At 39.6% G+C, this 27,520-nt stretch overlaps 1 protein-coding gene and 1 long non-coding RNA gene across 5 annotated transcripts in view; one reads left to right on the forward strand and one right to left on the reverse strand.

Annotated features, from left to right (window-relative positions):
* LOC114048525 overlaps window positions 1-14,079 on the forward strand; it is a 34,381-nt gene extending 20,302 nt beyond the window's left edge. Inside the window, exons 2-3 of the long non-coding RNA XR_003569773.1 lie at window positions 10,700-10,898; window positions 13,996-14,079. This is a non-coding gene — a long non-coding RNA (uncharacterized LOC114048525). The remainder of the gene's footprint in view (window positions 1-10,699; window positions 10,899-13,995) is intronic.
* The window catches only part of SNAPC4 (small nuclear RNA activating complex polypeptide 4), a 48,964-nt gene that overhangs the window by 20,276 nt on the left and 1,168 nt on the right, over window positions 1-27,520 (reverse strand). For all 4 annotated transcript variants that reach the window (XM_027869495.1, XM_027869496.1, XM_027869494.1 and 1 more), the window contains exons 2-18: window positions 22,810-22,957; window positions 20,236-20,276; window positions 18,382-18,546; window positions 17,076-17,201; window positions 16,385-16,463; window positions 15,554-15,635; window positions 14,032-14,136; window positions 13,865-13,937; window positions 12,206-12,370; window positions 8,165-8,312; window positions 7,759-7,865; window positions 7,129-7,223; window positions 4,535-4,629; window positions 3,679-3,758; window positions 2,722-3,177; window positions 2,240-2,332; window positions 1,147-1,393 (exon numbers count right to left, since the gene is read on the reverse strand). In XM_027869495.1, coding sequence (XP_027725296.1) covers window positions 1,147-1,393; window positions 2,240-2,332; window positions 2,722-3,177; window positions 3,679-3,758; window positions 4,535-4,629; window positions 7,129-7,223; window positions 7,759-7,865; window positions 8,165-8,312; window positions 12,206-12,370; window positions 13,865-13,937; window positions 14,032-14,136; window positions 15,554-15,635; window positions 16,385-16,463; window positions 17,076-17,201; window positions 18,382-18,546; window positions 20,236-20,276; window positions 22,810-22,957 — 2,305 coding nt within the window. The remainder of the gene's footprint in view (window positions 1-1,146; window positions 1,394-2,239; window positions 2,333-2,721; window positions 3,178-3,678; window positions 3,759-4,534; window positions 4,630-7,128; window positions 7,224-7,758; window positions 7,866-8,164; window positions 8,313-12,205; window positions 12,371-13,864; window positions 13,938-14,031; window positions 14,137-15,553; window positions 15,636-16,384; window positions 16,464-17,075; window positions 17,202-18,381; window positions 18,547-20,235; window positions 20,277-22,809; window positions 22,958-27,520) is intronic.

The following is a 27,520-nucleotide window of genomic DNA, read 5'->3' on the forward strand; positions in this document are numbered from 1 at the left end:
GTTACTAAATGTTTCTTCTTTTATTCTTTCTGGTATGTATACAGTATAGAACAGGATCACAGGCTTTAGAGCCAATGAAACAAATATTTGAAAGACCATACTGTCTTCTCCAAGTTCCCATTCCAATGAAATAGGATGCACAAAGAACCAGTCTTTTAGTGTGAGGATACCTTAGAAGCCATTAAGTCCAGCCTCCCACCTAGTGTCAGAATACACTCTGTATGAAAATACCTGATAGCTGGTTTAGCTAGCTCCTCTTTTTTTCAACCCTCCTAGTGACTGGAATTTCTACTTCACAAAGGAGTTTGCTCCATTTTTGGACAGTTAAGTTTCTTCCTTATATTGAACTAAAATCTGCTTCCCTGGGTCTTCTACCCACCAGTCCCATTCTGTTCTCTGAAACTATCCTGTCTTCCATGTGACAGTTCTTCAAAATTTTAAAGGCAACTACTAAGTATATTTTACATCACCATACAATTTTCTTCTCTTTCAGTCTAAACACATCCAATTTCACCTACTTACTAGCTGTTTTATGTTAGGTCAGTCACTTAACATCTCTGGGATTCACTTTCCTAGCTCTAAAATGAAGAGATTGGACTAGATCAGCAGATCTCAAATTTTTAGGTCACAGGACCCTTTCACACTCTTAAAAACTGAGGACATGCCCCCTCCCCCAAACTTGGGGAGATGTTTTCATTAGTATTATTATGAAAATAGTTTTGGCTTTGTGGAGCCCCTGAGAAGGATTTGGGGACCAAATTCAGAGAACCTCTACACTAGATATTCTCTATGTTGTTCCCTCCACTCCTACCCCCTACCCCCACTCCAAATCCCATTACCCTTTAAACATTCTGCACGTATGATTTCATGCATATTCACTACTCCGGTCACCTAGGAACTTAATGCGTTTTTTTCCTCTTTCATGTTTTGGGGCTTTCCCCCAAAATTTTAATTTTCTTAAAACATTTTTGGAACATTAGAAAAATGTGTATTCTCTTAAAAATGGTTATCTCCTCAGATCACCTAATTCACTAATCCTCTGATTTCTGCGAGCACCAGTCCAAAAGATATATACCATTTGACTCCATCTAGACCCAGAAAAGGAAACCCCTGACTGCCCCCTGCTCCCTTACCCCTATGTGGTACCTCGAGTCAGGACTGTTACAGCCTTCCTGGAACTCCAACAAGGGATGAGGACATCACCCACCCAGGGAGTCACAGCCATCAAGAGCTTGCGGTCCAGCCTCTTCCTCTGTATGCCAATCTTCTGTTGCCGCTGTCTATTCAGAAAAGTTTTGTGCCATACCTGCACCACTTTTTCGATGGCCATTCCACCGTCAATTTTGGATACCAGAGATGAGGTGAACAGATGGGTCTTCTTCAGCCTCTCTTTCTATGAAGCAGGAAATGGGGGGGAGGGGTTCTTAGATGTATTTTTTTTTTCCCCACTCAATTACTGCTATTTTAATGGGTAATGCAAACAACAAGAAATTATTAGAACGCTGAAGAGTTTCTCATCATAGCATGTTAGACCCAGAATGGATGTATATCTTAGGCTTATCTTAAAATACCACAGCGCTCCTTAGAAGTACTGTTTGGACACATACCATATAAGACATTTCCCCCAAACTTCCTGTGTGATTCTTTTATTTGGGGTAAGTTCCAAACATGGACTTGAATCAAAGTCAGGAGAATCAGGTGGGGAGTTGGTTCCCACTTTACTCTGGTCACCCTCAATTCGGTCAGCGGACACCTACCCTGTAGCCATCTACTCTCAGCTGCCAGAAACAGAGACTTGGCCAGAACAAAGGGAATGGTATTGATGAGAAATGCTGGGGTTGGAGGAGAGATAGTAGCCTATGGTAGAACACGTGCCTCTAGGCCCAGGTGATGATAGTGGTGTTTGCTTTCCAAAAGTCACCTTTCACTCTCAATTCCTGCTCTCCTCATCCGTTTCCCTATTATATCACAAAGTGGCCTTACTGCCCACTCCATCTTTCTTATACAAATTGGAACCCCCTGGGAAAAAAATCTGTCCAAGCACAGAATAGATCCAAAATGAAAAAGAGTCTTTAAAGGACACTCAAATGGAGGCAAAGCAACAAAGCCAACATAGGTTATATATTCTTTGTCACGGTTATGACTAGGAAGAAAGGTGAAGCTGGTCGAAATTGAGCAATATGAAGATTGGATGTCCTTAGGAAAAGTAAGAAAAATCAAACTACACTAAGGGCCTTACCAGTTTCTGGTATTCCAAACAGGTATTGATCCTTATCACTTTCTTCACATCATTCAGGGCAACTTTTAGGACACGCTTTCCAGTTGTGGAGGCCTGGTCCATAAAGCAAATGAACATGATGAGGAGAAAAAAACTGTAGCTAGCTCTATTTACCAACTGTAGAAAAACCCTTCATTCACTGTATTGCAATGAATACTTTTTTCTTCCCAGAAAGGTAAGACTTTCCCAGGTACTGCTGTACTATATACATAAAATCTGCATTATACTTCTGAAGTTTGTACTCCATACCCAGAAGGATACACTGGCTGCTTTCTCTACCAAGCTACAAGAAGAGTATCAGATTCAGTAAATACTGAGTCTAAACTCAAGGGTCAGTAACTGTCAAGGAATATGAAAAGCCCTTTCTCACTTCTACACACAATGAAATCCCTTGTTTTGGACAGTATACACTGCTACATCTGAAGGCTGGTCAAATGGCTTACCTCTTCTAATCCTTCCTGTGACTTCTCCAGACCAACATCAGCTGAATGTGTGCACTCTGTGTCCATGGGGACAGTGCCGCGGTCCAAAGTGTTCTTGTCCCAGTGGGAGTCCTTTCTCATTGCCATGGCTACATTTGGAATTGTCTTGCTCCCTTCTTTGGAGGCTACTCTGGAGGACCCAGATGCTTTGGAAAGGCAAGGGGAAATAGTGGAGAGTCTGGGATAGCCCCTTCTTGGATCCTTCCACAGCTCAGCGTGACTCTGTCTGGTGGGGACCCACATGTCTATGCTGGGCACTGTGTACTGGCATGCCTCTGTTGCCCCTTTGGCATCTCTCTCTTTCTCCAGGTCATTATGCCACTCCAGTTCAGCATCCTCACTGCTGCTGCTGCTACTGCTAGAGGAGCTGGAGCTGTACTTCTTCCTGGACTTCTGCCGTTTTCGGGGCTTCTTTTTCTGTGGGGAAGGAAATGGTTGGCTTCTACCTTTTTCCGGTCTCTATTCCTCCCTCATTTTTTAAGAAACAACAGTAAAGTCCAATTCTACAAATGGCTCTAACAAAAGGAGACTTCAAGGAGTAGAGGATTTCCTCAGAGGAGACTTCATCAGGATTGGCACTGGACAGACAGCCCCTTTTACAAAGCAACAACGTCAGTGCTATGTTACTTGGGGCTTGTGCAGAGACACAACAGCACATCCTAGCTCAAAGCCAAGCTAAAAACCCCAAAGGGGTTTTGGCTTAGGCAAACACTCTTTTGCTTATGAATCAACAGGGTTAAGAAGCCTTGTTTCTGCAAGGAAAAGCTCCTTGACTAAAGACTCTCCACCATTCCTTCCTGGACGTTGCCTTCCAGCTCTAAAGACAATAGACTTCTCTGTCAGATGATGTGCTCCGAGGTCTTGGAAAAGGAAGATATTTGTTTGAAAACCAAAAAGCAAAAAACTCCCACACCTTACCCTAATCAAGGCTTTCCATTTGCTCAGACATTGGGAGCCTGTCCGATGAGGCAACTCAGAGGCTATCTTTGCCCAGTGACCTAACGACATCAAAAAAAAAACAACAGAAAATCTTTCTTGAGGGACTGGGGCTTACAGACCAGAGCAAAAAAATCTATACTTGAAGCTTAACTTTCTAGTGAGTGGCTTTATGCTTTCTGAAACTTTAGAAAGTGGCTATTTTAGAGCCTCTCATGGAACAGCTATGCCATGCTCCTTCAGTTATATGTGCAACAATTTGATTGGAAAAGCTCAAGTGAATTAGAGACCAGATTTAGTGACCAATCTACTGGGGGACAGAAGGGGAATCTTCTCCCTTAACAATTTTACCCTTCACCCAAGTTCTGGCAATTACATAATTAGGGAGAAGAAAACAACTCCCTACATCACTCATGAATTTCATTTGTAGCCTGGAAGTGATTTCTGTACACCTGCTGCAACCACTATTTTCAGATCTAGAATTCCCTACCTCTTTCCCATGATAACCTTCCCAGGAGATCATAAAGTGGGACAGCAAGGATTATGTCTATGTTCATCTCTGTATCCCCTAGTGAATAACACAAAGCTTGCAGAAAGCAGAATTTGCTGAATTTAACTGAATTGATTTGAAATTACATGCCTAATATTTGAACCTCCATCTTCTACTAGGAAATGAGAATTGCAGCATGTAAAATGACAAAGAAGACATGCTGCAGACTGTGACATGTTTCTCGATTCAAAGCTGTCACTACTATAACTTTTCCCAACCTTTTAATACAAATGGAAATGAATTCAAACTTGTTAGATAATGAAAGAGAATACATGAGTACTAACTTACCAGCACCATATTTTTCTATTAATTCAATTAACTTTTCTTCTTCCTTTGCATTCCACCTTCCTTTCTTCAAGCTAAAATGTAATCTTCTTAGATATCTAAAAGTAAAAGACAGATAATGGACATTTTAGAAGCTGAGATAGCTGTTTGCTCCTGCTCCTCATTTTCTACAAGCTAGTTATGTCTTAAAGAAGTACAAGTTCTATTTTCTTCCTTTATTCTCTCTTAGGATTATATTTTTCTTTGTTGCATTATTCTTAGTTATAATTTCTTCACTAAAAATCTAGACTCCAGGAAGTAAGATCTACCTGACGCTACCTTTCCTGACCCACCATAAGCAATCTTTTAAAAGTATTGCCACAGCAAAAGAAACAGATTTGAATGACCCATCTGCATTCTCTCATTCTGCATGTGATCAGCAGCGCATGGGAGAAAATTTGATGAGATCAGGCATTCAGCTCCGGGGCTGGGTTTAAGTCACAACTTGGGGGAAAGGAGAAAAATTAACTAGAACATAATGATCATCACTACCATGTTCCAAGCAACTGTGAGAGAGAGCCTAAAAAGAGATTCATCTATAAGAACAAGACAAAAACTGCACTCTGCTCTCTGAAACAGGCTATTACAATAGCCCAAGCATGAAGTGATGACAGCCTGCACCAGAGTGGTGGCACTATCAAGAGGAGAGAAGGGGGCATAATGGAGAGATGTTACAAAGGTGAAATCTTCAGGCCTTGGCAACAGCTTGGATATGGGGGATGAGAGTGAGGAATCTATGATGATCCCTAAGCTGTGAGTCTAAGAGACTAGGAAAATGCATCGCCCTCAACTATAACAGGGAAGGTTAGGAAGAAAGATAATGAGTTCTGTTTTGGACACGTCAAATTTAAGACGACTACTGGAAAGCCGATCTGATTTGTCTGAAAAGAAGTTAGAAATGCAAAATCGGAGTTCAGCACTATCATCACAATATGATAAGTGAACAAGGACTCAAGAAAAGAAGACAGGACAGAGTTGAACTGGTTCACCAAGGGGTTAAGACAGCAAAAAGAGGAAAGAGTGGCTAGGGCAGGGGACAAGGCCTAGGGAAGAAATAAGATGTCAGGCTGTGAATGAAGAGTAGGGTTTGGTAAGGTAAGGCAGTGGAAGAGATGAAAAGCCCACAGAGTATGGTCAGATAAGGGAGATGGCGTATTTGTGGGTGATCGCAACATCACGGATATGACCGTCACTGCACGTGGCTGAGGTGAGGTGGAGATCATGGAAAGAGTGGTGAGAGTATTTAAGGGACAGTCAACACATATGCTGAAGTGCCCAGGTATGAGAACAACAGTTGGGGAGGAGAGAAAAATTATGAGTCAGGTACCAGACTCGTTGAGGAAGGAAAGGGAGTCACCTGGGGGTCTCGAGACAACAGTTCCCAGCACCTACTATGTGCCAAGTATTGCATTTAGAGTCAGAGGTACTAAGACAAACATACAATAATCTCTGTCTTCAAGAAGCTTACATTCATTTTATTGTGGAAGGGGAAAGAAAACACATACATAGAGAATTAAGCAAAACACATACAAAGTAATTACCAGGAGGTGATCACCAGCAACTGGGACAGATTAAATTAGGCTTCCTGTAAGAGGCAACATTTGAGCTTAGCTTTGAAGGAATCTAGGGATTCTAAGTGAGGAAGAATATATTCTAGGCATGGTAGGGACAGCCTGTGCAAAAACACAAAGAAGAAAGATGCAGTGCTGCATACTGTGAGCAGCAAGCAGGCTAGTTTGGAACAAACTGCACGGTGATGAAGAATAATGGATGTATGTCACATCAAATTTCTATGGACTGATGAAAAGGAAAGAAGACCATGAACAACTTGGGTTTAAAAAGTTAACTCCTTTGGAGAAACTTAAAGCAGTTTCAGATAGATTACCTCATTTGCTCTGACAAGGGGGAGAGCAAGGCATGATTACTCAATTTTCATGTGGGAAAATATAGGAGAGATAGCTGTTCTAGGGTCATTGTGCTCAATGCTGAGAATACACTGCCAAGTTAGCTTTAAATACTGTTCTCAATCCAATTAAGAACAGTGCACTTTGCCCAAAAATCATTCCATCAAAAAAAATGACCTCTTCAGTCAGTCGGTGACCTTAGCAAACAGAGTTGAGCCAAGAAGGTTGGTGTTCTGAGGTGAGACAGAAAGCTGTCCCTTAGTTGGCTCTATATCTAGTTCCAAGAAGGCAAGTTAAATGAAAATAAATAGCAATGGCTACTTTTATGAATGCCATCTGACCAACTTTTCATGTCACGACCTTGTGCCTCCAATGGCAGCCATCTTCCCGTAACACTATCAAGAAATCACTTTGCTAATCTGGCCTCAGATGCTTGACACTTACTAGCTGTGTGACACTGGGCAAGTCACTTAACCCTGACTGCCTCACCAAAAAGGAAAAAAACAAACAAACCCTATACAAGAAATTACTTTGCTACAAACAACCACAGGCCCTCTACTTCACATTGGATAAATCTTCCTACTCTCTTGAAACATTTTTAAATTAAACAAAAACAGGTAGATTGAATTTGCTACAGAGCTCAGTCCAACTCACCGATCTCGACACTGGGCATCACTCCTACCTGGCACCTCTTCCCTAATTTTAAACCAATCACGTTCTCCATATTTGGCAACAGCTTGGAGTAATTTCTGTAAACAGGAATACACAAATCAACAAGCAAATTCCCAATTTACCCAATTCAGTTTTCAAATCAATGGAAAGTGGTTTAGAAAAGACCTAAAAAGCCAGAAACAGCAGCAAAGACAGAATTAACTACTTAGACCAATGGTGTCATACTCAAATAGAAACAGCCCAATAACAGGATCCCTGCACACACTGACTTAGAAAATCACATATAAACATTATCTATGTTTTATTGTGTTGCTATTTATTTTGTTAAATATGTCCCAATTACATTTTAATCTGGTTTGGGCTGCACTCAAGTGTGTTGTGAGCCACATATAGCCCACAGGCAATGTTTCTGACATCTCTGACTTACACAACACTCTAAGCAGAACTTTATGGAGGACAATCAAGCTTTGCCACAAAAAGGCCCCTGGAATCACGGATGGAATCAGCATATTGGCCTAAATAATTTTTCTGGCACAGATGCATACATGTATAGCTGAAACATGAGGAGGGGATAGGTACAGACAATAGAGAACAGAGTATAGGCAAACTTACAGCATCTTCTTCTGGGGTCCAGAATCCTTTTTTCAAATTGGGATTTAGGCTCTTGGTCCAACGATAGATCAACTGCATTGAATCTCTACCCTCCATGTAGTAGACAACTAGGAAACAAGAGTCTTTTGAAACAAATTCTGAAAAGCATATTTCTAGACTGACAGCTAAATGCAATTATCATGACTTATTAAAATATGTAAGTTTTGCTTATGCACATTTTTCATTTATTTATTAGAACTCCCTTAATAAAAGAACAATATTCATAAGGAACATTTTATGTCAAATAAAGGAGGCATTAGACTATGTCAGGATGCAACATTTAAGACTCCCCCTAACCACAGACATTCGACAGCAGAGTGTTACCTCGAGAAGTAGAATAGGAGGACCTGAGAAGTAACAGACTTACTTTTCCGATAAGGGATGTGGCTTCCAACTCTCATTTCCTCAACTAGTTGTGTGAGCATGTGGTCTTCTTCTTTTGTCCATTCCTTCCGCTTCAAGTCTTTGTTATACTGTTGGTACATCTGCAGACACTGGAAGGCACTTCGGTTGGTCTTTTGAAGGAACCCAAATAAAAAATGAAGAGGAAATTATTCTACTCTTTGAGTTGAAGAGGAAAGAGTATATAGCATCCCCCTCTTAAATTGCTTGCGCCAATTCTCAAGAGCCCTTAACACTAAGTTTGGTGTGACTGACAACGCAGCTGTATGAGGAGAGACGACTAAGTGAAGGAATAGTAATTACTCAGATCCAGATACACAGAAATGGTGAACAACTTCCTGAGAAGTCATACAGTAACTTATATACATCAAATCATATTTAATCAGTGATTGCCATTTTAAAACTGGAGATGTATTCCCAGGGGAAAAAATGCTGTGCGTAAGAATTGGGGGGGAAGGGGAGGGAGCACACAGGGAAACAACAACAAAAAAAAATCACTTAAGAATGTAGTATATTTTAAATTGCATCTAGGAAAAAGTTCTCTGATGCCTCCTCCTCGTTGAAGTGATTCTGGGTTCTTGAAAGCTGGCCAGCAGGGGGCACAAGCTCTGATGGCTTCCACCAAGCTTTGAGCATGGTCCTGGTAACAGACTGAGAACTAGTACAAGTACAAAGCCTCATCACCAGGAGGGTGGTGACTACTTCGGCTGTGTTCACTTTTGAAATTTCTGATAAAATATTAACTAATATTCAATAGGTCACAAAAGACCAATACCATACCACAAATTAAAAGAGTAAAAACCTTAACACTTCTAGGCTAAAACTAGAGGAGATTAGACACCCATGATGTATGTTATATGACCCTTTAAAAGCAATCTAAAACTTTATTTCTTTCCAAAGTAAATAATCTCAAACTTTCAGCTGATACCACAAGCTCCTTAATAAGTATCTAATTTGTTTAATAGTTCTTGTGTCTGATACCTAGCAGTTATAAGCACCTCTGAAGAGGATTTGTTTAATATCCCTTTGTATATTATTTGCATCCTATCTTTTGGGTTTAGGCCTTTCTGGTTCAGCTGTAATTTCCATTTTTGTAGTCTGTGAGCACCAGAATGCAATTATAATGAACTATTTTTTTTAACAAACCTGATAAATGAATGTAAGGATGCTTCCTTAAAATTGATTACTTCCTAACTTCTGCACGCCTTTCCTTTCAGGGAGCAAATCTTCAATGCAAAGCATTTTTCTGCCCCTACATACCTCTGCATAGATCTTAAGAATTTTTTAAGGAATGTCTAATATTACTGGCATCTATATTTTTTTTTTTGCAAACCACCTAACCCAGAGAAGAACAATGTGTTTATCTAAGTTTGTTGCAATTTTTACAGGTACGCTACTCAGTACTCCTCAAGAACTCCACGTCAGGAGTTGAAAATAGATTGTCTTAAGTTCTTTGAATAACAGAAATTAATAACTCAATCATTTATACTGAGCTATTATTCTTCCTACTGCAAGCTTTTACTAACTCCTACTACCTAACAACACTTTGAACCTTGTACATATCCACATATTTAATACAAACTCCTCTGTTCAGCATTTGCAGCCCTCCTCAGTCTGGCTCCAGTCTCTACCCTTCCAGGCTGATCACACAGTATCATGCCTCTCAAGTACTCTATGCTTTCACCAAACTGGTTAACTGCTGTTTCCTTTACATGACATTCCATCATCTCCAGCATCAGTGCCTGTGCAGGCTGGGAATGTGTTCTCATTTTCACCTCCTGGAACCTCCAGCTCCCTTTAAGAGGTCCTTACTGATTCTCATCAGTTTCACCCTCCAAGCCCCTGCCAAAATCAATATGTATTTATTTCCTATATTTACATATGTGTTTATATTCTGTGTTTGCTTATCTGTTAACATGTAGTATCCCTGCAGTAGACTGTAAGTTTCTTGAGGGCAGGAGCTGTCTCATTTTTGTATCTGTATTCCCAGTAGTTGGCCTAATAAATGCTTGCTGACTGACTGAAAAATAATACTGTAGATGAAATGAATACTATCTCTCCACCTGGAAGTGTTTCACTTCTAAGTGTAGACAACCCCTTGACTACTAGAGAAAAAAATTACTCCTACTACTCAGTAAGTTTAAACCTACTAGTTCATAATCATCAGCTAAATATTCCACAGCCAAACTGCCCTTAAATCAAACCACATATGTGGGCTGCCCTCTAACAGTAAAAATATAAACTGTTGGAGTCAAAGTTTGCCAGAAGAAACCCATCTCTTCTCATGAAAAGAGGGATTTAAGGAGCTGAGAAGGAGAAAGGGAAGTTTGCAAAGCGGAAATGAGCCTCCCCCCAACCCCTTAGCAAAGGCTTTTAAAAGATCAAGCAATTTGGGCAGTTTCAGGTTAGACACAGAAGTTAATTGTTCCAACTACTTCATTTTATAGATGTACAGAACCAGAAGTCATTCATCTTAATTTTTAAAAATATTCTTCTACAGATAACAAATATTAAGTTCCATTTTGCCTGAGGGCCATAGCTGTGGTGACCAAAGTGAGAACTTCTACATGAGAGAATAACTTTCATGGAACCAAAGGACTGCTGGATCTTTGTATTTGCTCTTTCTTTCCTACAACCCTGAGCAGCGCACGGCTCTAACCCTGTAATGAGTGATTCCCTGAAGATCACAAATTTTTAAGGTAAGAAAGTCATTATAACCTTCCCTGATGTTGCATTTAGTGTTCTGCACAATTCTTAGCACAAACATCTTCCTAATGTTTAACCTAAATCATCCTGGTACAATTTTAGGCCATTGACTCTTTTTCTGTCCTTACTGAATGAGAGCTCCTCCTTCCTGGGCCATTGCATTTCAAGAACAGAAGAAATAATTAAGGCAGGGTGGCTGGCCTCAGATAGTATTATAGAAATCATTCAAAGACAAAGGATTCTTTCCAAGTTGATATGGCCCTGTGCTTGCATGGATAGCATCTAACACTGAAGTCTAGCTAGCATGCTGAAGACATTTCTCACATTCAAAACACAATGCTGGCTTTAACAATTTGAAATTATGCCCAAGTAGTAAATAAACTGTGAATACCCTTTGACCTACTGATATCACTGTATATCCCATAGAGATCAAAGAAAGAGGAAAAGGGCTCAGATCTACAAAACTATTTACAAGTAGCTCTTTTTGTAGTAACAAAGAATTACAAACTAAGGTGATGCCCATCAACTGGAAAACAGCTAGATAAATACAAATGATCATACAATGACCACGATTGTAGAGAACTGATGATGAACCGTGTTATTAACTTTCCACCAGAGAGGTGATGGACTCAGGGTGCAAAATGAGACATTTAAAAAAATATTTAATATATTTATATTGGATATTTTGGATATATTGGATATATTTATATTGGATATTTTTTTAAAAAAATTTGTTTTGGCCTTTCTTTGTATCCCCAGCATTTAGCACAGTGCCTGGCACATGGTAGGTGCTTAACAAATGCTAGTTTACTTACTGACTGCACACGGCAAATGTGGGAATTTGTTTTGCATAACTATGAATATTTTGTTATTAAGAGTTTTTCCCCCAATGATGGGAAGGGTGTAAGAGAAAATTATTTTTGTTAATTAAAAAAAAAACCCTCTGGTTTTAAGAAAAAACATAAAGAGTATAAAATTTCCCTAAGGGCAAAGTGGCTTGTGCCCTGCATCAGTGTCTGAGAGCAGAAGACCTATACATTTCCCATAGTGAAGAGAACAGCATATGCACTGCCCCCATATGCACTGCCTCTTATGACCACACTAGCTTTGGGGAAATTTTTCTGTTCCAATGGAAGGTCCCTGTCCTAGCAACCTAGAAGACAGAGTAAGTCAGCAATACAGTAGAAAGTCAGTAGTATGGTGGAAAGCTTCCTTCCCTCTAATGACCAGCCCTCTTAATTCTCCAGAGAAGTAACAATGGCAGCCTAGTCTGCTAGGACCACGATGTCAAGAGCCTTACCCCCAGCTCTGCTGCAATCTTCTGCCACTCCAAATAATTGTACTTCGCTGCAATCTCTTTCAGACGCTTGGTCTCTTCCTCAACCCATGCTTGCTTGTTGATGCTTGGGTGTTCACAGTTCTGCCAGAACTTCCTAATCTCATCAGCACTTCGGCTGCCTTCAAACTTCACCAAAACAAAACATGGCCAAATTAATTTTTATGCCATTAACACTTGTGCACATGGTACTTGGAATAATACAAAGAGGGTTAATATAGACATGGTTTTCGTTTTTCAGAGGACTTCAATAGCAGTCTTCTGCATGGTAGTAATAAAGCAGGTGTCTGTTGCAGAGTTAATCACTATAAATTGTTTAGTTCAGCACAGAGAAAAATCTAGGTTTCATTCCAATAACACAGACAGAAAATGTGGTTCTATATAGTTATTTAATAAATGTACGTTATGGGTCAAGAAACAGACTAGGCAAAAGGCCAGAACTAAAGAGAAAATTTGACCTTCAAAGCATAAAAAGGTAAACATGAAAGAGAATCATAAGGTACTCAATACAGTTAAAATGTATGCCATTCTATAGGAGAAGATGATACATGTATCTTCTAAGACTTTTATCATTATTAGCGCAGTTAGAATGATTCTATATAGAAAGAAGGTATGGGAGTCTAATTATGTTGAGATGATGTGAGAAAAAATTGGATAAGAAAGAAAGAGGGATGCCCCTGGAGGGGAAAGGAAGAAAAAGAATGGGAAAATTACCTCATACAAAAGAAGCACAAAAGGAAGAGAGTAAGGGAAAACATATAGTGTAAGGGAAAATGGGAAGGAAAAGGTGCAGGCAATGCTTGAACCTCACTCACAACTAAATTGGTTCTAAAAGGGAAAATATATATACATATTCATAATAAGACTCATCTTCCTGAGTTCAAATCTGGCCTCAAACACTTACTTGCTCTGTGACCCTGAGCAAGTCACTTAACCCTGTTTATTCAGTTCTTCATCTGTAAAATGAGCTAGAGAAGGAAGTGGCAAAACACTCCAGTATCTTTGCCAAGAAAAACCCAAATGGGGTTCTCCAAAGAGTTAGACATGACTGAAAAATGACTCAATATGAAAATGTTTTGCATGACCTCACATGTATAATCAAAATCAAACTGTTTGCCTTCTCAAGGAGGAGGGAAGGTTGGAAGAGAGAAAATTTGGAACTCAAAAACAAAATTAAATTTTTTTTTTACATGTAATAGGGAAATATTTAATGAAATGATTTTTTCTTTTGGGGGGGGTGGAGGCAATTGGGGTTAAGTGACTTGCCCAGGGTCACACAGCTAGTAAGCCTCAAGTGTCTGAGGCCAGATTTGAACTCAGGTCCTTCTGACTCCAGCGTTGGTTCTCTATTCACTGTGCTACCTAGTTGCCCCCGAAATGAAAATAATTAAAAAAAAAAAAAGAGATACTAGGCAAGGGAAGATGTCATCCCCACTATTGAAGACAAAATTAAAAGCTCATATTCTAGTGACACTGGGTCAGGACTTTCACATATGCAAATAAGACAGCATATTTTCACAGTCTGAATCCACCAATAGCAACACTGCCAAATTTCCCTAGTTCTCCATGACACAGTGCTATTTTTTAACCTGGGGTGGCTTAAATTACATCATATCTACTCACATTAATGTTGGAGATCTTCTCCCAATCTCGCTCATCCAGTCTATCCCCCAACAAAGACTCTTCTGGTAGCTGACTAGAACAGGGGACAAAAGCAACACTATTAATTCTGGCATATCTATTACTATTTACAGGTAAAGAAATTAAGGCAGAGTAAAGTTTCATCTCACTTGATGTCCTCGATTTCCTTCTCCGTGTTCTTTATTTGCTTCTCCAAGATCTGCTTCTCCATTGAATTACTGACTTTTTCAAGTTTTTGATTTAAGTATTCAAGCCTGTTGAAGAAGTAGACAATATGATGAAGTGGGATTAAAATGAAGGAGTTGGCAAGCTATGTTGTAACCTCTCTGGTGGTGCTTTGTGGAATCATGTGATCTCCAAGTTGGAAGGGATCTCACACACCATCTAGTCCAAGTGTTCCCAAAGTATGGTCCCCAAGACATTTTCAGGAGGCTTGTGAGGTCAAAACTATTTTCATAGTAATACTAAGATGTTATTTGCTGATTAAAATACGCCTCCTTTTTCTAATACATATCTGTGTGAGGCCAGATTTTCTTCAGATACTTCAATCAAAACAACATACTGTAAAAGACTGAATGCAAAAGCAGATATGCTAAATCTAGCTGTCTTCTGTTATGCCAGATATTAGAGAGATTTGTAAAAATATGTAAAACAATACTACTCTTTTCATTAAATTTTTTCAGTTTTGGAAACCAGTTTTTTTATACAAAAAATATTATTTATGTCAACATGTAATGGATTTATTATTGTTATTTTTAGATGAATTAACTATTTTAAAAATTTGTGAGTTTCAATTTCTAATATGGTAGCTATGATAGATAAAACACATAAATGAAAGCTCTTTAAGGTCTTCAATATTTTTAAAAGATTAAAGGGTCCTTAGACTAAAAAGTCTGAGAACCATTAATCTAGTCTAATACATATCTGAAGCAGGAATGGCCTCCCCTACATCCACTAGCCTCTGTGTCCCAATGATTAAACAAGGTCATAGAGTCCTTCCAGGTCAGGGTAGTGAGAGGGCTACTTTTTGAAAATCTGCAGCTGCTTAGTGAAGTAAACTATAATTTTCAATTCAAAACAAGTAAGAGATGCCAGAACTAAGTCCTCTCCACTACCATATTTCAACAGTTAACTTTTGACTGAAGCTAGGATGTCAGTCTTCTAACTTGGACTCCAACTTCCAAATTAGACTGAAAAGACATCTATCCATCATTTTATTTTTCTGATCCCAAACGTTGAATAAAGCATTGCATAGAGTAAAAACTTACACTTCTAACAATTGCTCAAATGCTACAGAACATATAGTCTTTAATAGTTGGCTAGGTCTGTGTGCACAGGACCAAAGAACCAAGCTAGTCATCTCAGCTAGTTAAAAACATGGCCTTTACAGAGTATGAGTTTATGGTGTGACACATGAGATTTTTCTCTTTTCCCAAGCACTACACTTATCTAACACTTAACCAATTTCCCATATTTACACTGATCACAAACATTTCTTCAAAAGAGTAGTTATATCAAGTCATCCAAAACCACTATGGGACAAGAAGTATGAATCAGATAATCAAAAATTTCCCTGTGTCCTTTAGAGACCAGCAAAGGGAAGAGATAAGGTAAATTAGACTAGGTAATCCAATATTAGCTGGAAACTAAACAAACACATAAACATCTTACTTTAACAATTTGGGCTGCAGCAAACGTTGCAGATGGTCACTCATCACTGACTTCCTAAGTAAAGTCTTTTCCCAAGTTTTCCCTGGGGGAAAAAAAAAACCACAAGTATTATGTGTTTGGGCAATGACTTTGAAAAAGGTGAGGAGGTCCCACCCCAGCTCTTTACCATTTATAGCATGAGGCCAGTCTCAACAAATTATGCTTTCTTGAAGTATAAATTTCCCTCACCAAAGCAGGAAGAGACTAACTGAAAATAAAAGGAGAAAGCAGGAATAATACTAGCACCACACTACTTTATTTCTCCCAGGTCCTACCACAAATCCATTATCACAAGGACTTCAGTAATTATAGAGGTTAGTAAAAAATGTGACTGGGCAGCTAGGTGGTGCAGTAGATAGAATGCTAGGCCTAAAGGCAGAAGACTTACCCAGTTCAAATCTGGTCTCAGACACTTATCAGCTGTGTGACCCTGGGCAAGTCACTTAACCCTGTTTGCCTCAGTTTCCTCATCTGTAAAATGAGCTGGAGAAGGAAATGGCAAACCACTCCAATATCTTTGCCAAGAAAACCCCAAATGGGGTCTGAAGAGTTGGACACGACTGAAAACAACTGAACAGAACAACAAAAATGTGACTGGGCCAAGAGTACCTGCACAGCTACAAGTAAAAGTATGTCTACAACTGCAGTGGTCTCCTGTGAGGGTTACATCACCAATCAGCTTGAGCCAAAGCTCCAAAGAAAAACTTCAGGGAAGAGAACTAGCAGTATTGGTCTATTGGTGAAAGTAAAAGTTAAGCTCAGTTCAGTCCCCAAGTAACCCCAAGCTCTTACATTTGGTCACAATCAGTTCTTCAAAAGACTTGATGCCCTGTGTTGCCTTTTCCCGAGTATCTTCATTGGCTGGAGGTCCCTGATGAAAAATATAGTGGAGGTCAGTGCTAACCTAAGGATTCAACACAGGCACATCTCAGGATCCCAAGCTAATAGTCAGTTTCCCTTCATTTGGAATGTCATAGGAGATAACAGTAACTGCTTTTCTTAAAAGCAAACATACAGTTTAACTTTCCCTAGCCATTGGCGGTACCTCCACTATTTAGCCTCACCTAAGTAACACAGAGCATTTGGATTGGATTAGCTAAACCATCCCCACATAGCCCAACTAAGTTGTGGTTTGTCTTTTTTAATGAAAATACTGACTCCAGGTTACTAAAATTCCCAGACTCCAGACAACCCACTCACCACCGTGATTGAATTTTCTAGCAGGAACAAGATCTAGGCAAGTTATTCACACACAGTAGGTTCTAAAGTTGCATTAACATTAGGAAGACTTGGCTACTTCAAGGTGACTTAAAACACATACGTATAACATTTTTAAGGTGAGATGAAGAGTTACACTGAATTTCAACACGCTCATTAACAGAAACGAATGAAAGGATATCCACATAAAACAGTGATATTAAAAGAAAGAATTTACAAAATCCATATTCTTTTCACAGCCACACAAGAGGCACAAGTCACTCACAATTCCTGTGACTTTATCCTTGAAGTACGGTTTCATAAAATGACCCACAAAAACATTTGAAGGGAGGCTCTTTCCATCTTTGGTCTTTGGAGTTTTAGAACCAGCCAGATCCCACATGACTTCTTCCTGTGACATAGACATAGATGGAAATTACTCAAAGTAGTTAATATGAAATCATTGGGACCAATCAAAACTGCTCTTGGGACCTAAAAGAAATTCAATCAGTATTTATTTAGCATTTACTCCATGCCAGGTACCGGGGATACAAATACAATGAAACAATTCCTGCTCTTCAGGAGCTTACATTCTAACAGGGGAGATGACAATTATATAAATAAGTATCCAGGAAATAAATATAAGGCGACTGAATACAAATAAATACAAAGTAGCTCAATACAAGGTGGTTTGGGAGGGAGGGCAGCACTAGAGTTGAGGAGATAAATAAAAAAGGCTTAGTTAGAAGATGATGCTTGATCTGAGCTTTGAAGAGAAGGATTCAACATGGTAGTGGTAATGAGGTAGTTGCATTCCAGGAATGAAGACAGGAGATGGGACAGTGTGAAGGACAGAAAGGCCATTTTGGCTGGATTGCAGAGTGGATATAACAAGGCTGGATATAATGGTATGATGATCATAAGGCCAAGTTGTGAAGGGCTTTAATAGAGGAGTTTACAGTTGATCCTAGAGGAAATAGGAAGCCACTGGAATTTATTGAGCAAGGGAGAGATATGGTCAGAAAATCATTTTGGCAGTAGTGAGAAAGATGAACTGAAACAGGGAGAGACATGAAGCAAGGTGACCAATTAGGAGGCAGTTACGATAACCTAGGCAAGAGGTAATAAGAGTCTAAACTAAGGTGGTAACTGTATGGGTATAGAGAAGGGGTGAGAACTGAAACATGTCACAGAAGCAGAAACAGCAAGATGATACCTAACTGGATGTGAGGAATCAAAGAAAACATCAAGATTATGAACTGGGGAAAGGGAAAAATGGTGATGCCTTTGACAGAAAGTCTAAAAGATAAGTGGGTTTGGGCAGAAAGGTAATAAGTTCTGTTTTGCACATATAGTTTAAAAAAAAAACCAATAGACAACTAACTGGTAATACAGGATTGAAGCTTGGGAAACAGATCGAGATTGGACAGTGCTGGGCATCACTGGCATGCAGAGATCTTTTTTAAGTCACATGACTGGTACCATCAGATACAACTGCATTGGTAAGTATGGAAAAGACTGGAGAAGGTTTCACTTGGTTTAAAACTATCTGCAAAGTCAAGAATATATCCACCCATCAACAGCAGCCATACCTGTTGCTGTTTATTCTGAGCCAGCAGTAAGTCAATTTCTGCTATTTTCTCCTGAAGGACTTCCTGATATACCATGTTCAACTGTAAACAGGTCTCTGGGTCTTTGGGAAGGGCTTGGTCCTTTGAGTCATCATCTTCATCGCTTTCTGCCCAGCTTTCTTCCTCCTGATTAAAAGCAGAAAATCATGTGCAAGAAAATGAAACATATTCCCCCTCTGAACTCTCTAGTCCCAACTTCTGACAAGCTCCTCTTCCTGAATCAAATTAATACCCTATCTTTCCTTCTGTGGTTGCTTTTGTTAACGGGATTTTACAGAGCCAGTCTTTAACCTGAGAATGGCGAAACAGCAGGCCAGAGACAGAGTGCCAGTATTTAGGTAGCCATTTAATTAATTAGTTTTGTTATGAGGAACAGATATGCAAACCGGAAATTCTCCTGATCAGAATTCCACCTTGCTGAAGTGAACACACAGATTGTATACATAAATCGCAAGTGGGAAGGGAAAGGGGAGGGTGGATGACAATCATTTCCACGGCTTGAGCAGTTTCCCATGACAAGCCCCCAAGCGGAAGACAATACAACAATTGCGAAGCCCTGTAGGAGCAATATTGCTTGAGAGGTTGGGGGTTGTTTCTTGGTGGGCCACAGGACCAGAGTTCTGTGACAGGAACAGGTTCTACAGTTTGATTTGCTTCACTTAAGGTACTACACAGGCACAAGAATGAGAACACTGTCAAGGTTTGATTGATTATTTCAAGCTAAATTGTAACTCTGACTCACAAGAGAGGCAATTCTGAAAAATCTAGTCTATTAGTACATTCATTACACACATATCGATTATTATAAAAATCTAATTCCCTTCACACTTTCTATAACTGTTTTATAGAGCAGTACCTTTAAGATATGTCTCATACTGAATATTTTCAGCCCACTCTTAAAGAATCACAAAATCTTAGAACTGGAAGTGATCTCAGATGTCATCTAATTCAATCCCCACCCAAAGCATGAATCCTTTCCATAATGTATGTTACAAGTGACCATCTAATTTCTATCTGAACATCTCCAAAATGCTTCCTCCTCCCAAGGAAGTTACTATATTAACTTCCCAGTAGCTGTCATACAAAACAGGTTTTCCTTATAATTCCAGCTCTGGTTCCTTCACTACACGAAGGCTTTCTTCAACCAGGGGCCTATATACCCAGCAGGAAGATTAGAAAGTAGATTCCAGATGGTAATATGAATTCCAACAGATTTCAATATACTCTCATCATAGAAGGTCACCTAGTCTAACCCCTAACAGGTACACTAATCCAAATTTTAAATGGGCTAGAAGCAAAGACCTTAGTGTAGCATTCGAGCCAAACAATAGCTACATTTTTTGGTTAAGTTATGTTTGTTATCACCTGTACCACAGGTTGCCAAATATAAACTTGGAATTAGTTCACACACTACCCAAATTTTTAAAGGACACAAAAGCAACTTAACAAGTTGTTGTATGCATCTTAATAAATTGAATTGAACAAGAGACAACAAAAATATGGAAGTTGAAAAATACTGCCCACTTCTGGAATGAATGGGTATTTATAGTGAGACATAGGACACTTTGGTCATCCTGGGAAAATACTGGAGTCCTAAGTATTTTAAAGATGCAGACTTACTGAAATCTGAAGATTCTTTCTCCTATTTCATTCATCCCATGATCTCTATCTCTCAAAAGCATTTACATCTGCACAAACTCTCCCTCCCTGAAGATTCCTGACAAGCTCAAGCTGATCCCAGAACACTCTGCCTCTTTCCTCTCTAATGACCCAGAGGACATCATCATTTGATAATGGGTAAGGCAGTTAGATTACCATAGGAACGTGTTCATCCCAGTTGTCATCTCCCAGGGAATCTGTCAGGAATGCAAGTAAAGAGCTTAGGTGAATGAACAGTAAAAACATGACATACTGTAAAGTAATATGCCTTACTTGGATAAGCTGTTTTTCTACGCCCTCTACTCATGCATTTTTTAAAAAATTAATACATATATTAGAATCACATTATGATTACAGACATAGTTAAGTCTTTAAGGGCAGGGATGTATCTGATTTATCTTATGAATCCCCAGTGCATAGCAAGTGCTCTGTATTATAATAGGTACCTAATACAAGTTTGGGGGTAGCAAAGTGGTGCAGTGGATAGAGTACTGAGCCTGGAGTCAGGAAGACTCATCTTCCTGAATTCAAATCTGGCCTCAGACACTTCTAGCCAAGTCACTTAATCCCCTTTGCCACAGTTTCCTCATCTGTAAAATGAGCTAGAGAAGGAAATGGCAAGCCACGGCAAGCCACTCCAGTATTTTTGCCAAGAATACCCCAAAATGGGGTCTTGGAAAGTTGAACTGAAACAACTGAGCGACAACAAAATATAAATTTAATCAATCAACTAACAAGCAATTAGTAAAACAAGCACTTACAATATTCCAGGAACTGTGCAAAATGCTGGGGATACAAAGACAAATGTTAAAGAGTCCCTGTTCTCAAGAAACTTCCATTCCTTTAGGGAAAATATACAAAATGAATACAAAATAGTATGGGGAGTCACTAGCAGGTAGCTGGGCAGGAAGAAAGGAAGAGAAATCAGGAAAGGACTCATGAAATGGACGCCTCAGTTGAATCTTAAAGGAAACCAAGGATTCCAAGAGGTACAAATAAGGAGGAAATGTATTCTAAGCATAGAGGAAAGTGAGTTGTAAAGGTGTGGAGACAGGAAGTGAAGCATCATGGGTACAGAGTACAGTGTAGGCCAATAATATCTGGATTACAGAGTACATATTGAGGAGTAGAGTGAGTGAGTGAGTGAGTGAGTGAGTGAGTGAGTGAGTGAGTGTGTGTGTGTGTGTGTGTGTGTGTGTGTGTGTGTAAGACTAGAAAACTAGGAATGAGCCAGGCTGTAAAGAGCTTTCAATATCGGGAATTTATAGTTGATCCTAGAGGTAAAAGGAAACTTCTGGAGTTGATTGTGTAGAAAGAGTGACATGATGAGACCTGTGCTTTAGCAAATCATTTTGGTAGCTGTGATAGATTGGAGGGGAGAACACATGAAACAAGAAGACCACCCAGAAGACCACTGTAACAGTCCAGGCATGAGGTGATAAGGGTCTGAAATGAAGTGGTAGCTTTCAAGTACAAAGAAAGGGACATAGTCAAGGGACGTTGTAAAGAGAAATGACAAGATTCAGCAACTGACTGGATATGTCCAATAGTGAGAATGAGCTGGCATTTATTTATATAGTGCTTTAAAGTTTGCAAAGCACTTTTACTCATGTTATCTCATTTGACCATCACAATAACCCCATGAGGTAAGTGCTATTATTATTCCAGTTTTACAGAGGAGAAAACTGAGGCCAAGGAACATTAAGTGAACAACTTGTCCAAGGTCACAGTTATTAAGCACCTGAGGTAGGACTTGAACTCAAGTCTTCCTGACTTCCAAGTCCAATATTCTATCTACTAAACCTATGTTTCGCACATGGTGAATCAAATTACAAACTTCTGGAATCAGCAAAGGTCTTATGTTTTAGAGCTCATTCTTGTGACAGGTGGTACGAGGGTTTGCTCACAGCAGGCACTCAACACACAGGCTATCTGACATGCAAAACCTCCATGATTTTCTATTATCCTTTAAGGTTAAGGGACCTGCTCAATGAAGACAGCTTAGGCACAGAACTATCTTATTAACCATGAACGTAGGTTCAAGCCCTAAAGCCTTCTAGGTGCAAACAATGATCAATAATCTCACTCCTAAGGAAAGAGGAACAGTTTCTCTTTCCTTTCCCCCCACTTTGGTTAAAGGATGTGGTCACAGTAAACAGAAATGGCCACTAAATTTGAAAACATCTGAATCTTGAAACATGGTCTTGTTATCAAGGTCATCTTAGCCAAAGCATGTGATTTTTTTTTAAGTAAAAAAAGCTCTAAAGCTACACAATCATAGTTTAAAAGCAATCTGTCCAAAAGTAATCATAAAGACAGACCTATCTGAAAGCCCAAAGGAAGCCCTCAACTTTGTACCTTGAAGGAGAGTATCACTGTGGTACTATAGATTGGTATAGATAGTCTTTAAGGTTCTTCAAAATTCTAAATCTATAAGCCTATGCTCTATGACAGGCAGCTAGGCGGCACAGTGTCAGGTCTGGAATCAGGAAGATTCCTCTTCCCGAGTTCAAATCTGGCCTCAGACACTTACTACCTGTGTGACCCTGGGCAAAGTCATTTAATCCTATTTGCCTCAGTTTCCTCATCTGCAAAATGAGCTGGAGTAGGACACGGTAAACCACTCCAGTATCTTTGCCAAGAAAACCCCAAATAGGGGTCCAACATGACCAAAACCACTGAACAACAACAGATAATCTATGGCAAAAAGAAAGTCAGATATAAACTCACCTGCTTCTGAATTAGAATCAAGATTCGAATCGGAGACAACGACCTCAATTGTTGCAATGTTAGGATCCAAAATCCTTTCTAGATTCTTGATTTGTTTTGTGATTTTCTCTGTTTCTGCGTCTAAATCCATGTCTGACATAACTTTGGCCTGCCCCAAAAATATAAAAGACATTAATATTAACACAAATCCCAATTAATTTCTTAATCTGAGATGAATGCGGCTAAAATATATTTTTAGATGGGACAACTTTACCTTAACAATGACTCTCCATTAACTTTCATAAAAAAAATTAAAATTAATTTAGTATAACACCATTACCAACAAATTGTAACAATGTGGTCCCTGTCTACTTTGAACTTAATTCACTACTTTAAGGATTTATTAATTTCATCAGTGTGGGTATTCCCTCCAGTCACACAGATCACAACCCCTCTGTGAGAGCAGATAGTCTTTGAAAATTGCAGCCCACTAATGCCCTGTTTAGTTTTGAACTGATCCAACCAGCAGTTTAGAACTGTGTTCAATGTGCATGGGCACATTTGACCCAGTGATACGACTACTAGGCTTAGTAAGAGGTCAAAGAAAGAAAAAGACTCATGGCTATAAAAAATATTTATAGTAGTTCATTTTTTAGATGTAAAAACTGGAAACTAAAGGAGGTCCCATCGCCTGGAGAATGGCTAAACAAATAATGGCATATGAATGTAATGGAATGTTATTGTGCCATGAGGATGAAATGGATAGTTTCAAAAGTCCTATATGAACTAATTCAAAATGAAGTGAGCAGAATGAGGACAATAACTACTTTATAAAGAAAAATCACTCTGAAAGACTTGAGAACACTGATCAATACAATGACAAACCACACTTTTCTAGAGGACTGAAGATGAGCTTGCTCTCCTTCTCCTGCCAGAGCCCAGAGATGGGCTCAAGGTGTAGAATGAGACATATATTTTTGGACATGGGCAACACAGGAATTGGCTTTGCTTGAGTATGCATATTTGTTGGGAGAATTTTCTTTTTCTTCCTCTAAAAAAAGATGTAGGAGATTAAGAGGAAGAAAAAACAAATACTTCTGAAATGAACAAAATAATAAAGTTATAATCATCATGTGGCCAGCCCAGGGATGAGCCACTCCAAACTTATTCCTCTCAGGTTAATCTCTCACTTCTAATCTCAACACCATGCTGCCCACTCAAGCCTTGACTAAGACCACCACCCTCTAAGCCTCCTTTCCCCTCTAACAAATTCCTACCATAGTCTTCCTTGATAGACGGCAGAAACCGAACTTTTGGGGCTCACTCCACTTTGTTATCTGCTGCTCTGCCTGGTTTCAACTTGAGCCAACAAGATGCCCCAAGCTGGGTACCAACTCCATTGTGTCCTCCTTCCTACTTTTCCCGCCTCCTTTTGTGTGCTGTATCCCCCCATTATATTGTAAGCCCTTTGAAGGCAGGGAATGTCTTTTCTTTTTATTATATCCCCAGCACTTAACACAGTGCTTGGCACATAGTTCAAGCTTAATAAATATTGAATTGGATTAGAAAAGAAATGATCAATTGAATACAATCCATTATGAGTTCTGTCACAAAAAGCAACTTCTCTTAATGACATATTTCACTTGGTCTCTCTCCAAGTTCTTCTAACTTCAACAGGATGAATACATAGACTTTAAACTCTTTTAAGGTATGGATTATATCTTATTTCATTTTTATCTTCCGATGTCACATGAACAAAAAGAATTTAATAAACTTCTACCGAAAAGACCCACCCTCCGTTTTCCCAAGGAACAGAAAGAACATTGCCAACCATAATCAGTGCTACCAGGGTCCCAATATCCTGCAAGGACTCACAACAGGGGCTTGGACCTCTGTTATTACCCCTAGATCTTACACAGTACTTTTTTGTACCTCTCCTAAGGACTGTTTTTTGGATTAGACTTGTGATTTCACCAATACAGGAAACTCCAAGTGAAAAAACTCACTCTACCAATGCAGATGGGAAGCTGGTCTGCAATTTATACTCTTAAAAATCTCTCTGGGATACAGAGAGGTTAAGTGATTTTGCCCAGTATCACATAGCTAGTAACATATCAGAAGTGGGACTTGAACCCTGGTCTTCCTGACTCCTGGGTTAGCTCTCTATCCACTAAGCCAAGTTACCTTCCAAGGACTTATTCTGTCCAATATCATATTACGTGTATTTGTGAGTCTAATCTACCCTACTGGACTATAAGTAAGCTCCATGAGCAAAGGACATTAGGGTAAAAAATAAGAAAGTCTAGTCACTGCCCTAATAATGATAACAATGAAACAGAGAACAACAACAAATGACTTACTCTAGTAGAGTGATAGGAGGATGGGACTTAGGAGTCAGATGTGTATTCCTGTGCCAACTCTAACGAGTGGTAGTAGTGTGACCTTGGACAAATTGTCCAAGGCCTTCTCCCTCTTGGCCTCAGTTTCACTGTTCCCCAAAAGGGGTAACATTTATACTCTTTGACCTCCCAGGTTGGTAAAGTGAGATAAGAGACATAAGCACGCTTTGTAACTGTAAGGTACCTCGTAAATGAGCTATAGGGGCAGCTAGGTGGCGAAGTGGATAGAGCACCAGCCCTGAAGTCTGGAAGACCTGAGTTCAAATCCAGCCTCCGACCAAACACTTGACACTTACAAGCTGTGTGACCCTGGACAAGTCACTTAACCTCAATTGCCTAAAAAATAAATAAATAAATGAGCTATTAATTTGCATTTGCTATAAACTTTTAAAATACACTTATAATAATTTTTTAAAAACTTAAGCTGGAAGTATTTCCTTGTGGAAAATATCATAGAACTAATTTAAACATTATATAGATGTTTCTATGTTCATTAAATATTTTTTTTTTAATGAAAAGGTTTCATGGTCCATTCACTTCCTTAAGAGCAGGGACTGTTACATTTTTGTATTTTTAACTTCAGCACCTACCACAGGGCCTGGCACATAGTAAGTAGGTGCTCAAAAACGCTTCTTGATTGAATTGGGGGGGAAAAAGTACGTGGACCAATCCTCTCAGGCTACACATTGTGGTGAGCTACTGTTGAGAAGGGAACAAGTGTAACTACAAGAACTGTATTCTAGGAGTCCGAGACACTAGTACTGATTCTCTGATTTTAGACAAGTCACTACTCCAACATGGGTCTGGGTTAAGCTACATAAAATGGAAATAGTCCTGGGACCTCTTCTCTCCCTTTGTACTTTTTCTCTTGGTGAACTCACTAGCACCCAGAGATGTAATGATCAACTCTATGCAAATAAGACCTATTCATGCAACCCTGATCTCTCTCCTGACCTCCATTCTCACATCTTCAACTGCCTATTGGACATCTCAAAATGGATATCCTGTAGACAGGCTCTCAACTCGTCCATCCCAAAGTGAACTCATTTCTTTTCCCCCAAAAGATCTGCCTTTTCCTAACTTTATTATTACTATCCTTTACTATTATTGTGGAGAGCATCATTATCTTACTAGTCACCAAGGCTCACAATCTAGATGTCGTCACTCCTCTTACTTCCCATAACCAACCTACTGCCAAGTCCTCTGACACTGCCACCAGACTGGTGCAGCCCCTCATTATCTCATGCCTGGAACTGCAGTAGCCTTCTGGGTGATCAGCCTGCCACAAGTCTCTCATCACTCCAGTCCATCTGCCACTTAGCTGTCAAAGTGATCTTCCTAAAGTGCAGGTCTAACTATCACCACTTCTCCCCTCCTCTCTATTCAATAAACAACAGTGGCTCTCAATTACAGGATCAAATATAAAATCCTGTTTGGCTTTTAAAGCCCTTCCTACCTCTCCAGTTTCCTTACTCCTCCTACTTTACTATCTAATGACACTGGCCTTGTTATTTCTTGAACAAGACATTTCATCTTTTTACTCCTGGAATTTTCAATGATGGCTCCCCATACCTGGAATTCTCTCCCTTTTCAACTCAGCCTTCCTTCAAGTGTGAACCAAAATCCTACCTTCTGCAAGAAGCCCAGGCTGATTTTGCTTAACGCTACCGCCATTCTTCTAGTTGATTATCTCTGAGTTATCCTGTATATTTCATTTATACACAGCTGTTTTCTGCCCCGTTAAAATGTGAGCTTTTTGAAGGAAGGGCAGGGACAGTGTTTGCCTTTCGTTGTATCCCTAGTGCTTGGCATACAGTAGACGTTTATAAATGCTTGTTGATTTTACTTGATTTGTTAACTTAAATCAAGGTAGCGGGTCATGCCACACTTCATGTTCCTTGCCCAAGAAAATGACAACGTAACTCACAGTTGTCTAGCACCTTAAGGTTTATAAAATGCTTTCTTCTCAACCCCTCGAGGTAGGTAGTACAAATATCTCCATTCTGCTGCTGAGGAAACTGAGGGTCAGAGAAAAGTGACTAGCCCATGGTCACGTTAGGAAAGACAGATGAACCATAAGGAATCTTGGGTTCGAGTTCTGGCTTTGTTACTTGCACGTGCCTTGGGGCAAATCTCTCCCCTCGAAGCATTTTATTCTGCTGCAAACTGCCCCCAACCTCCATCTCAGGCCTCCTTCCTCCTCTCCGCCTGCGCCTCCCCCTCTTCACTTCGCAATTCACCCACCCCAAACATTTATTCCGCTTTGGTTGCCTTCCCGCCTCGCCCCAAGGTCCTCTTCCCCCTTCCCCTCGCCCCCATCCAGTCCCGCCACC

The sequence above is a fragment of the Vombatus ursinus genome, unplaced genomic scaffold (genome assembly GCF_900497805.2).
Source record: "Vombatus ursinus unplaced genomic scaffold, bare-nosed wombat genome assembly UNPS02014793.1, whole genome shotgun sequence".
In the NCBI taxonomy this organism is placed as follows: domain Eukaryota; kingdom Metazoa; phylum Chordata; class Mammalia; order Diprotodontia; family Vombatidae; genus Vombatus; species Vombatus ursinus.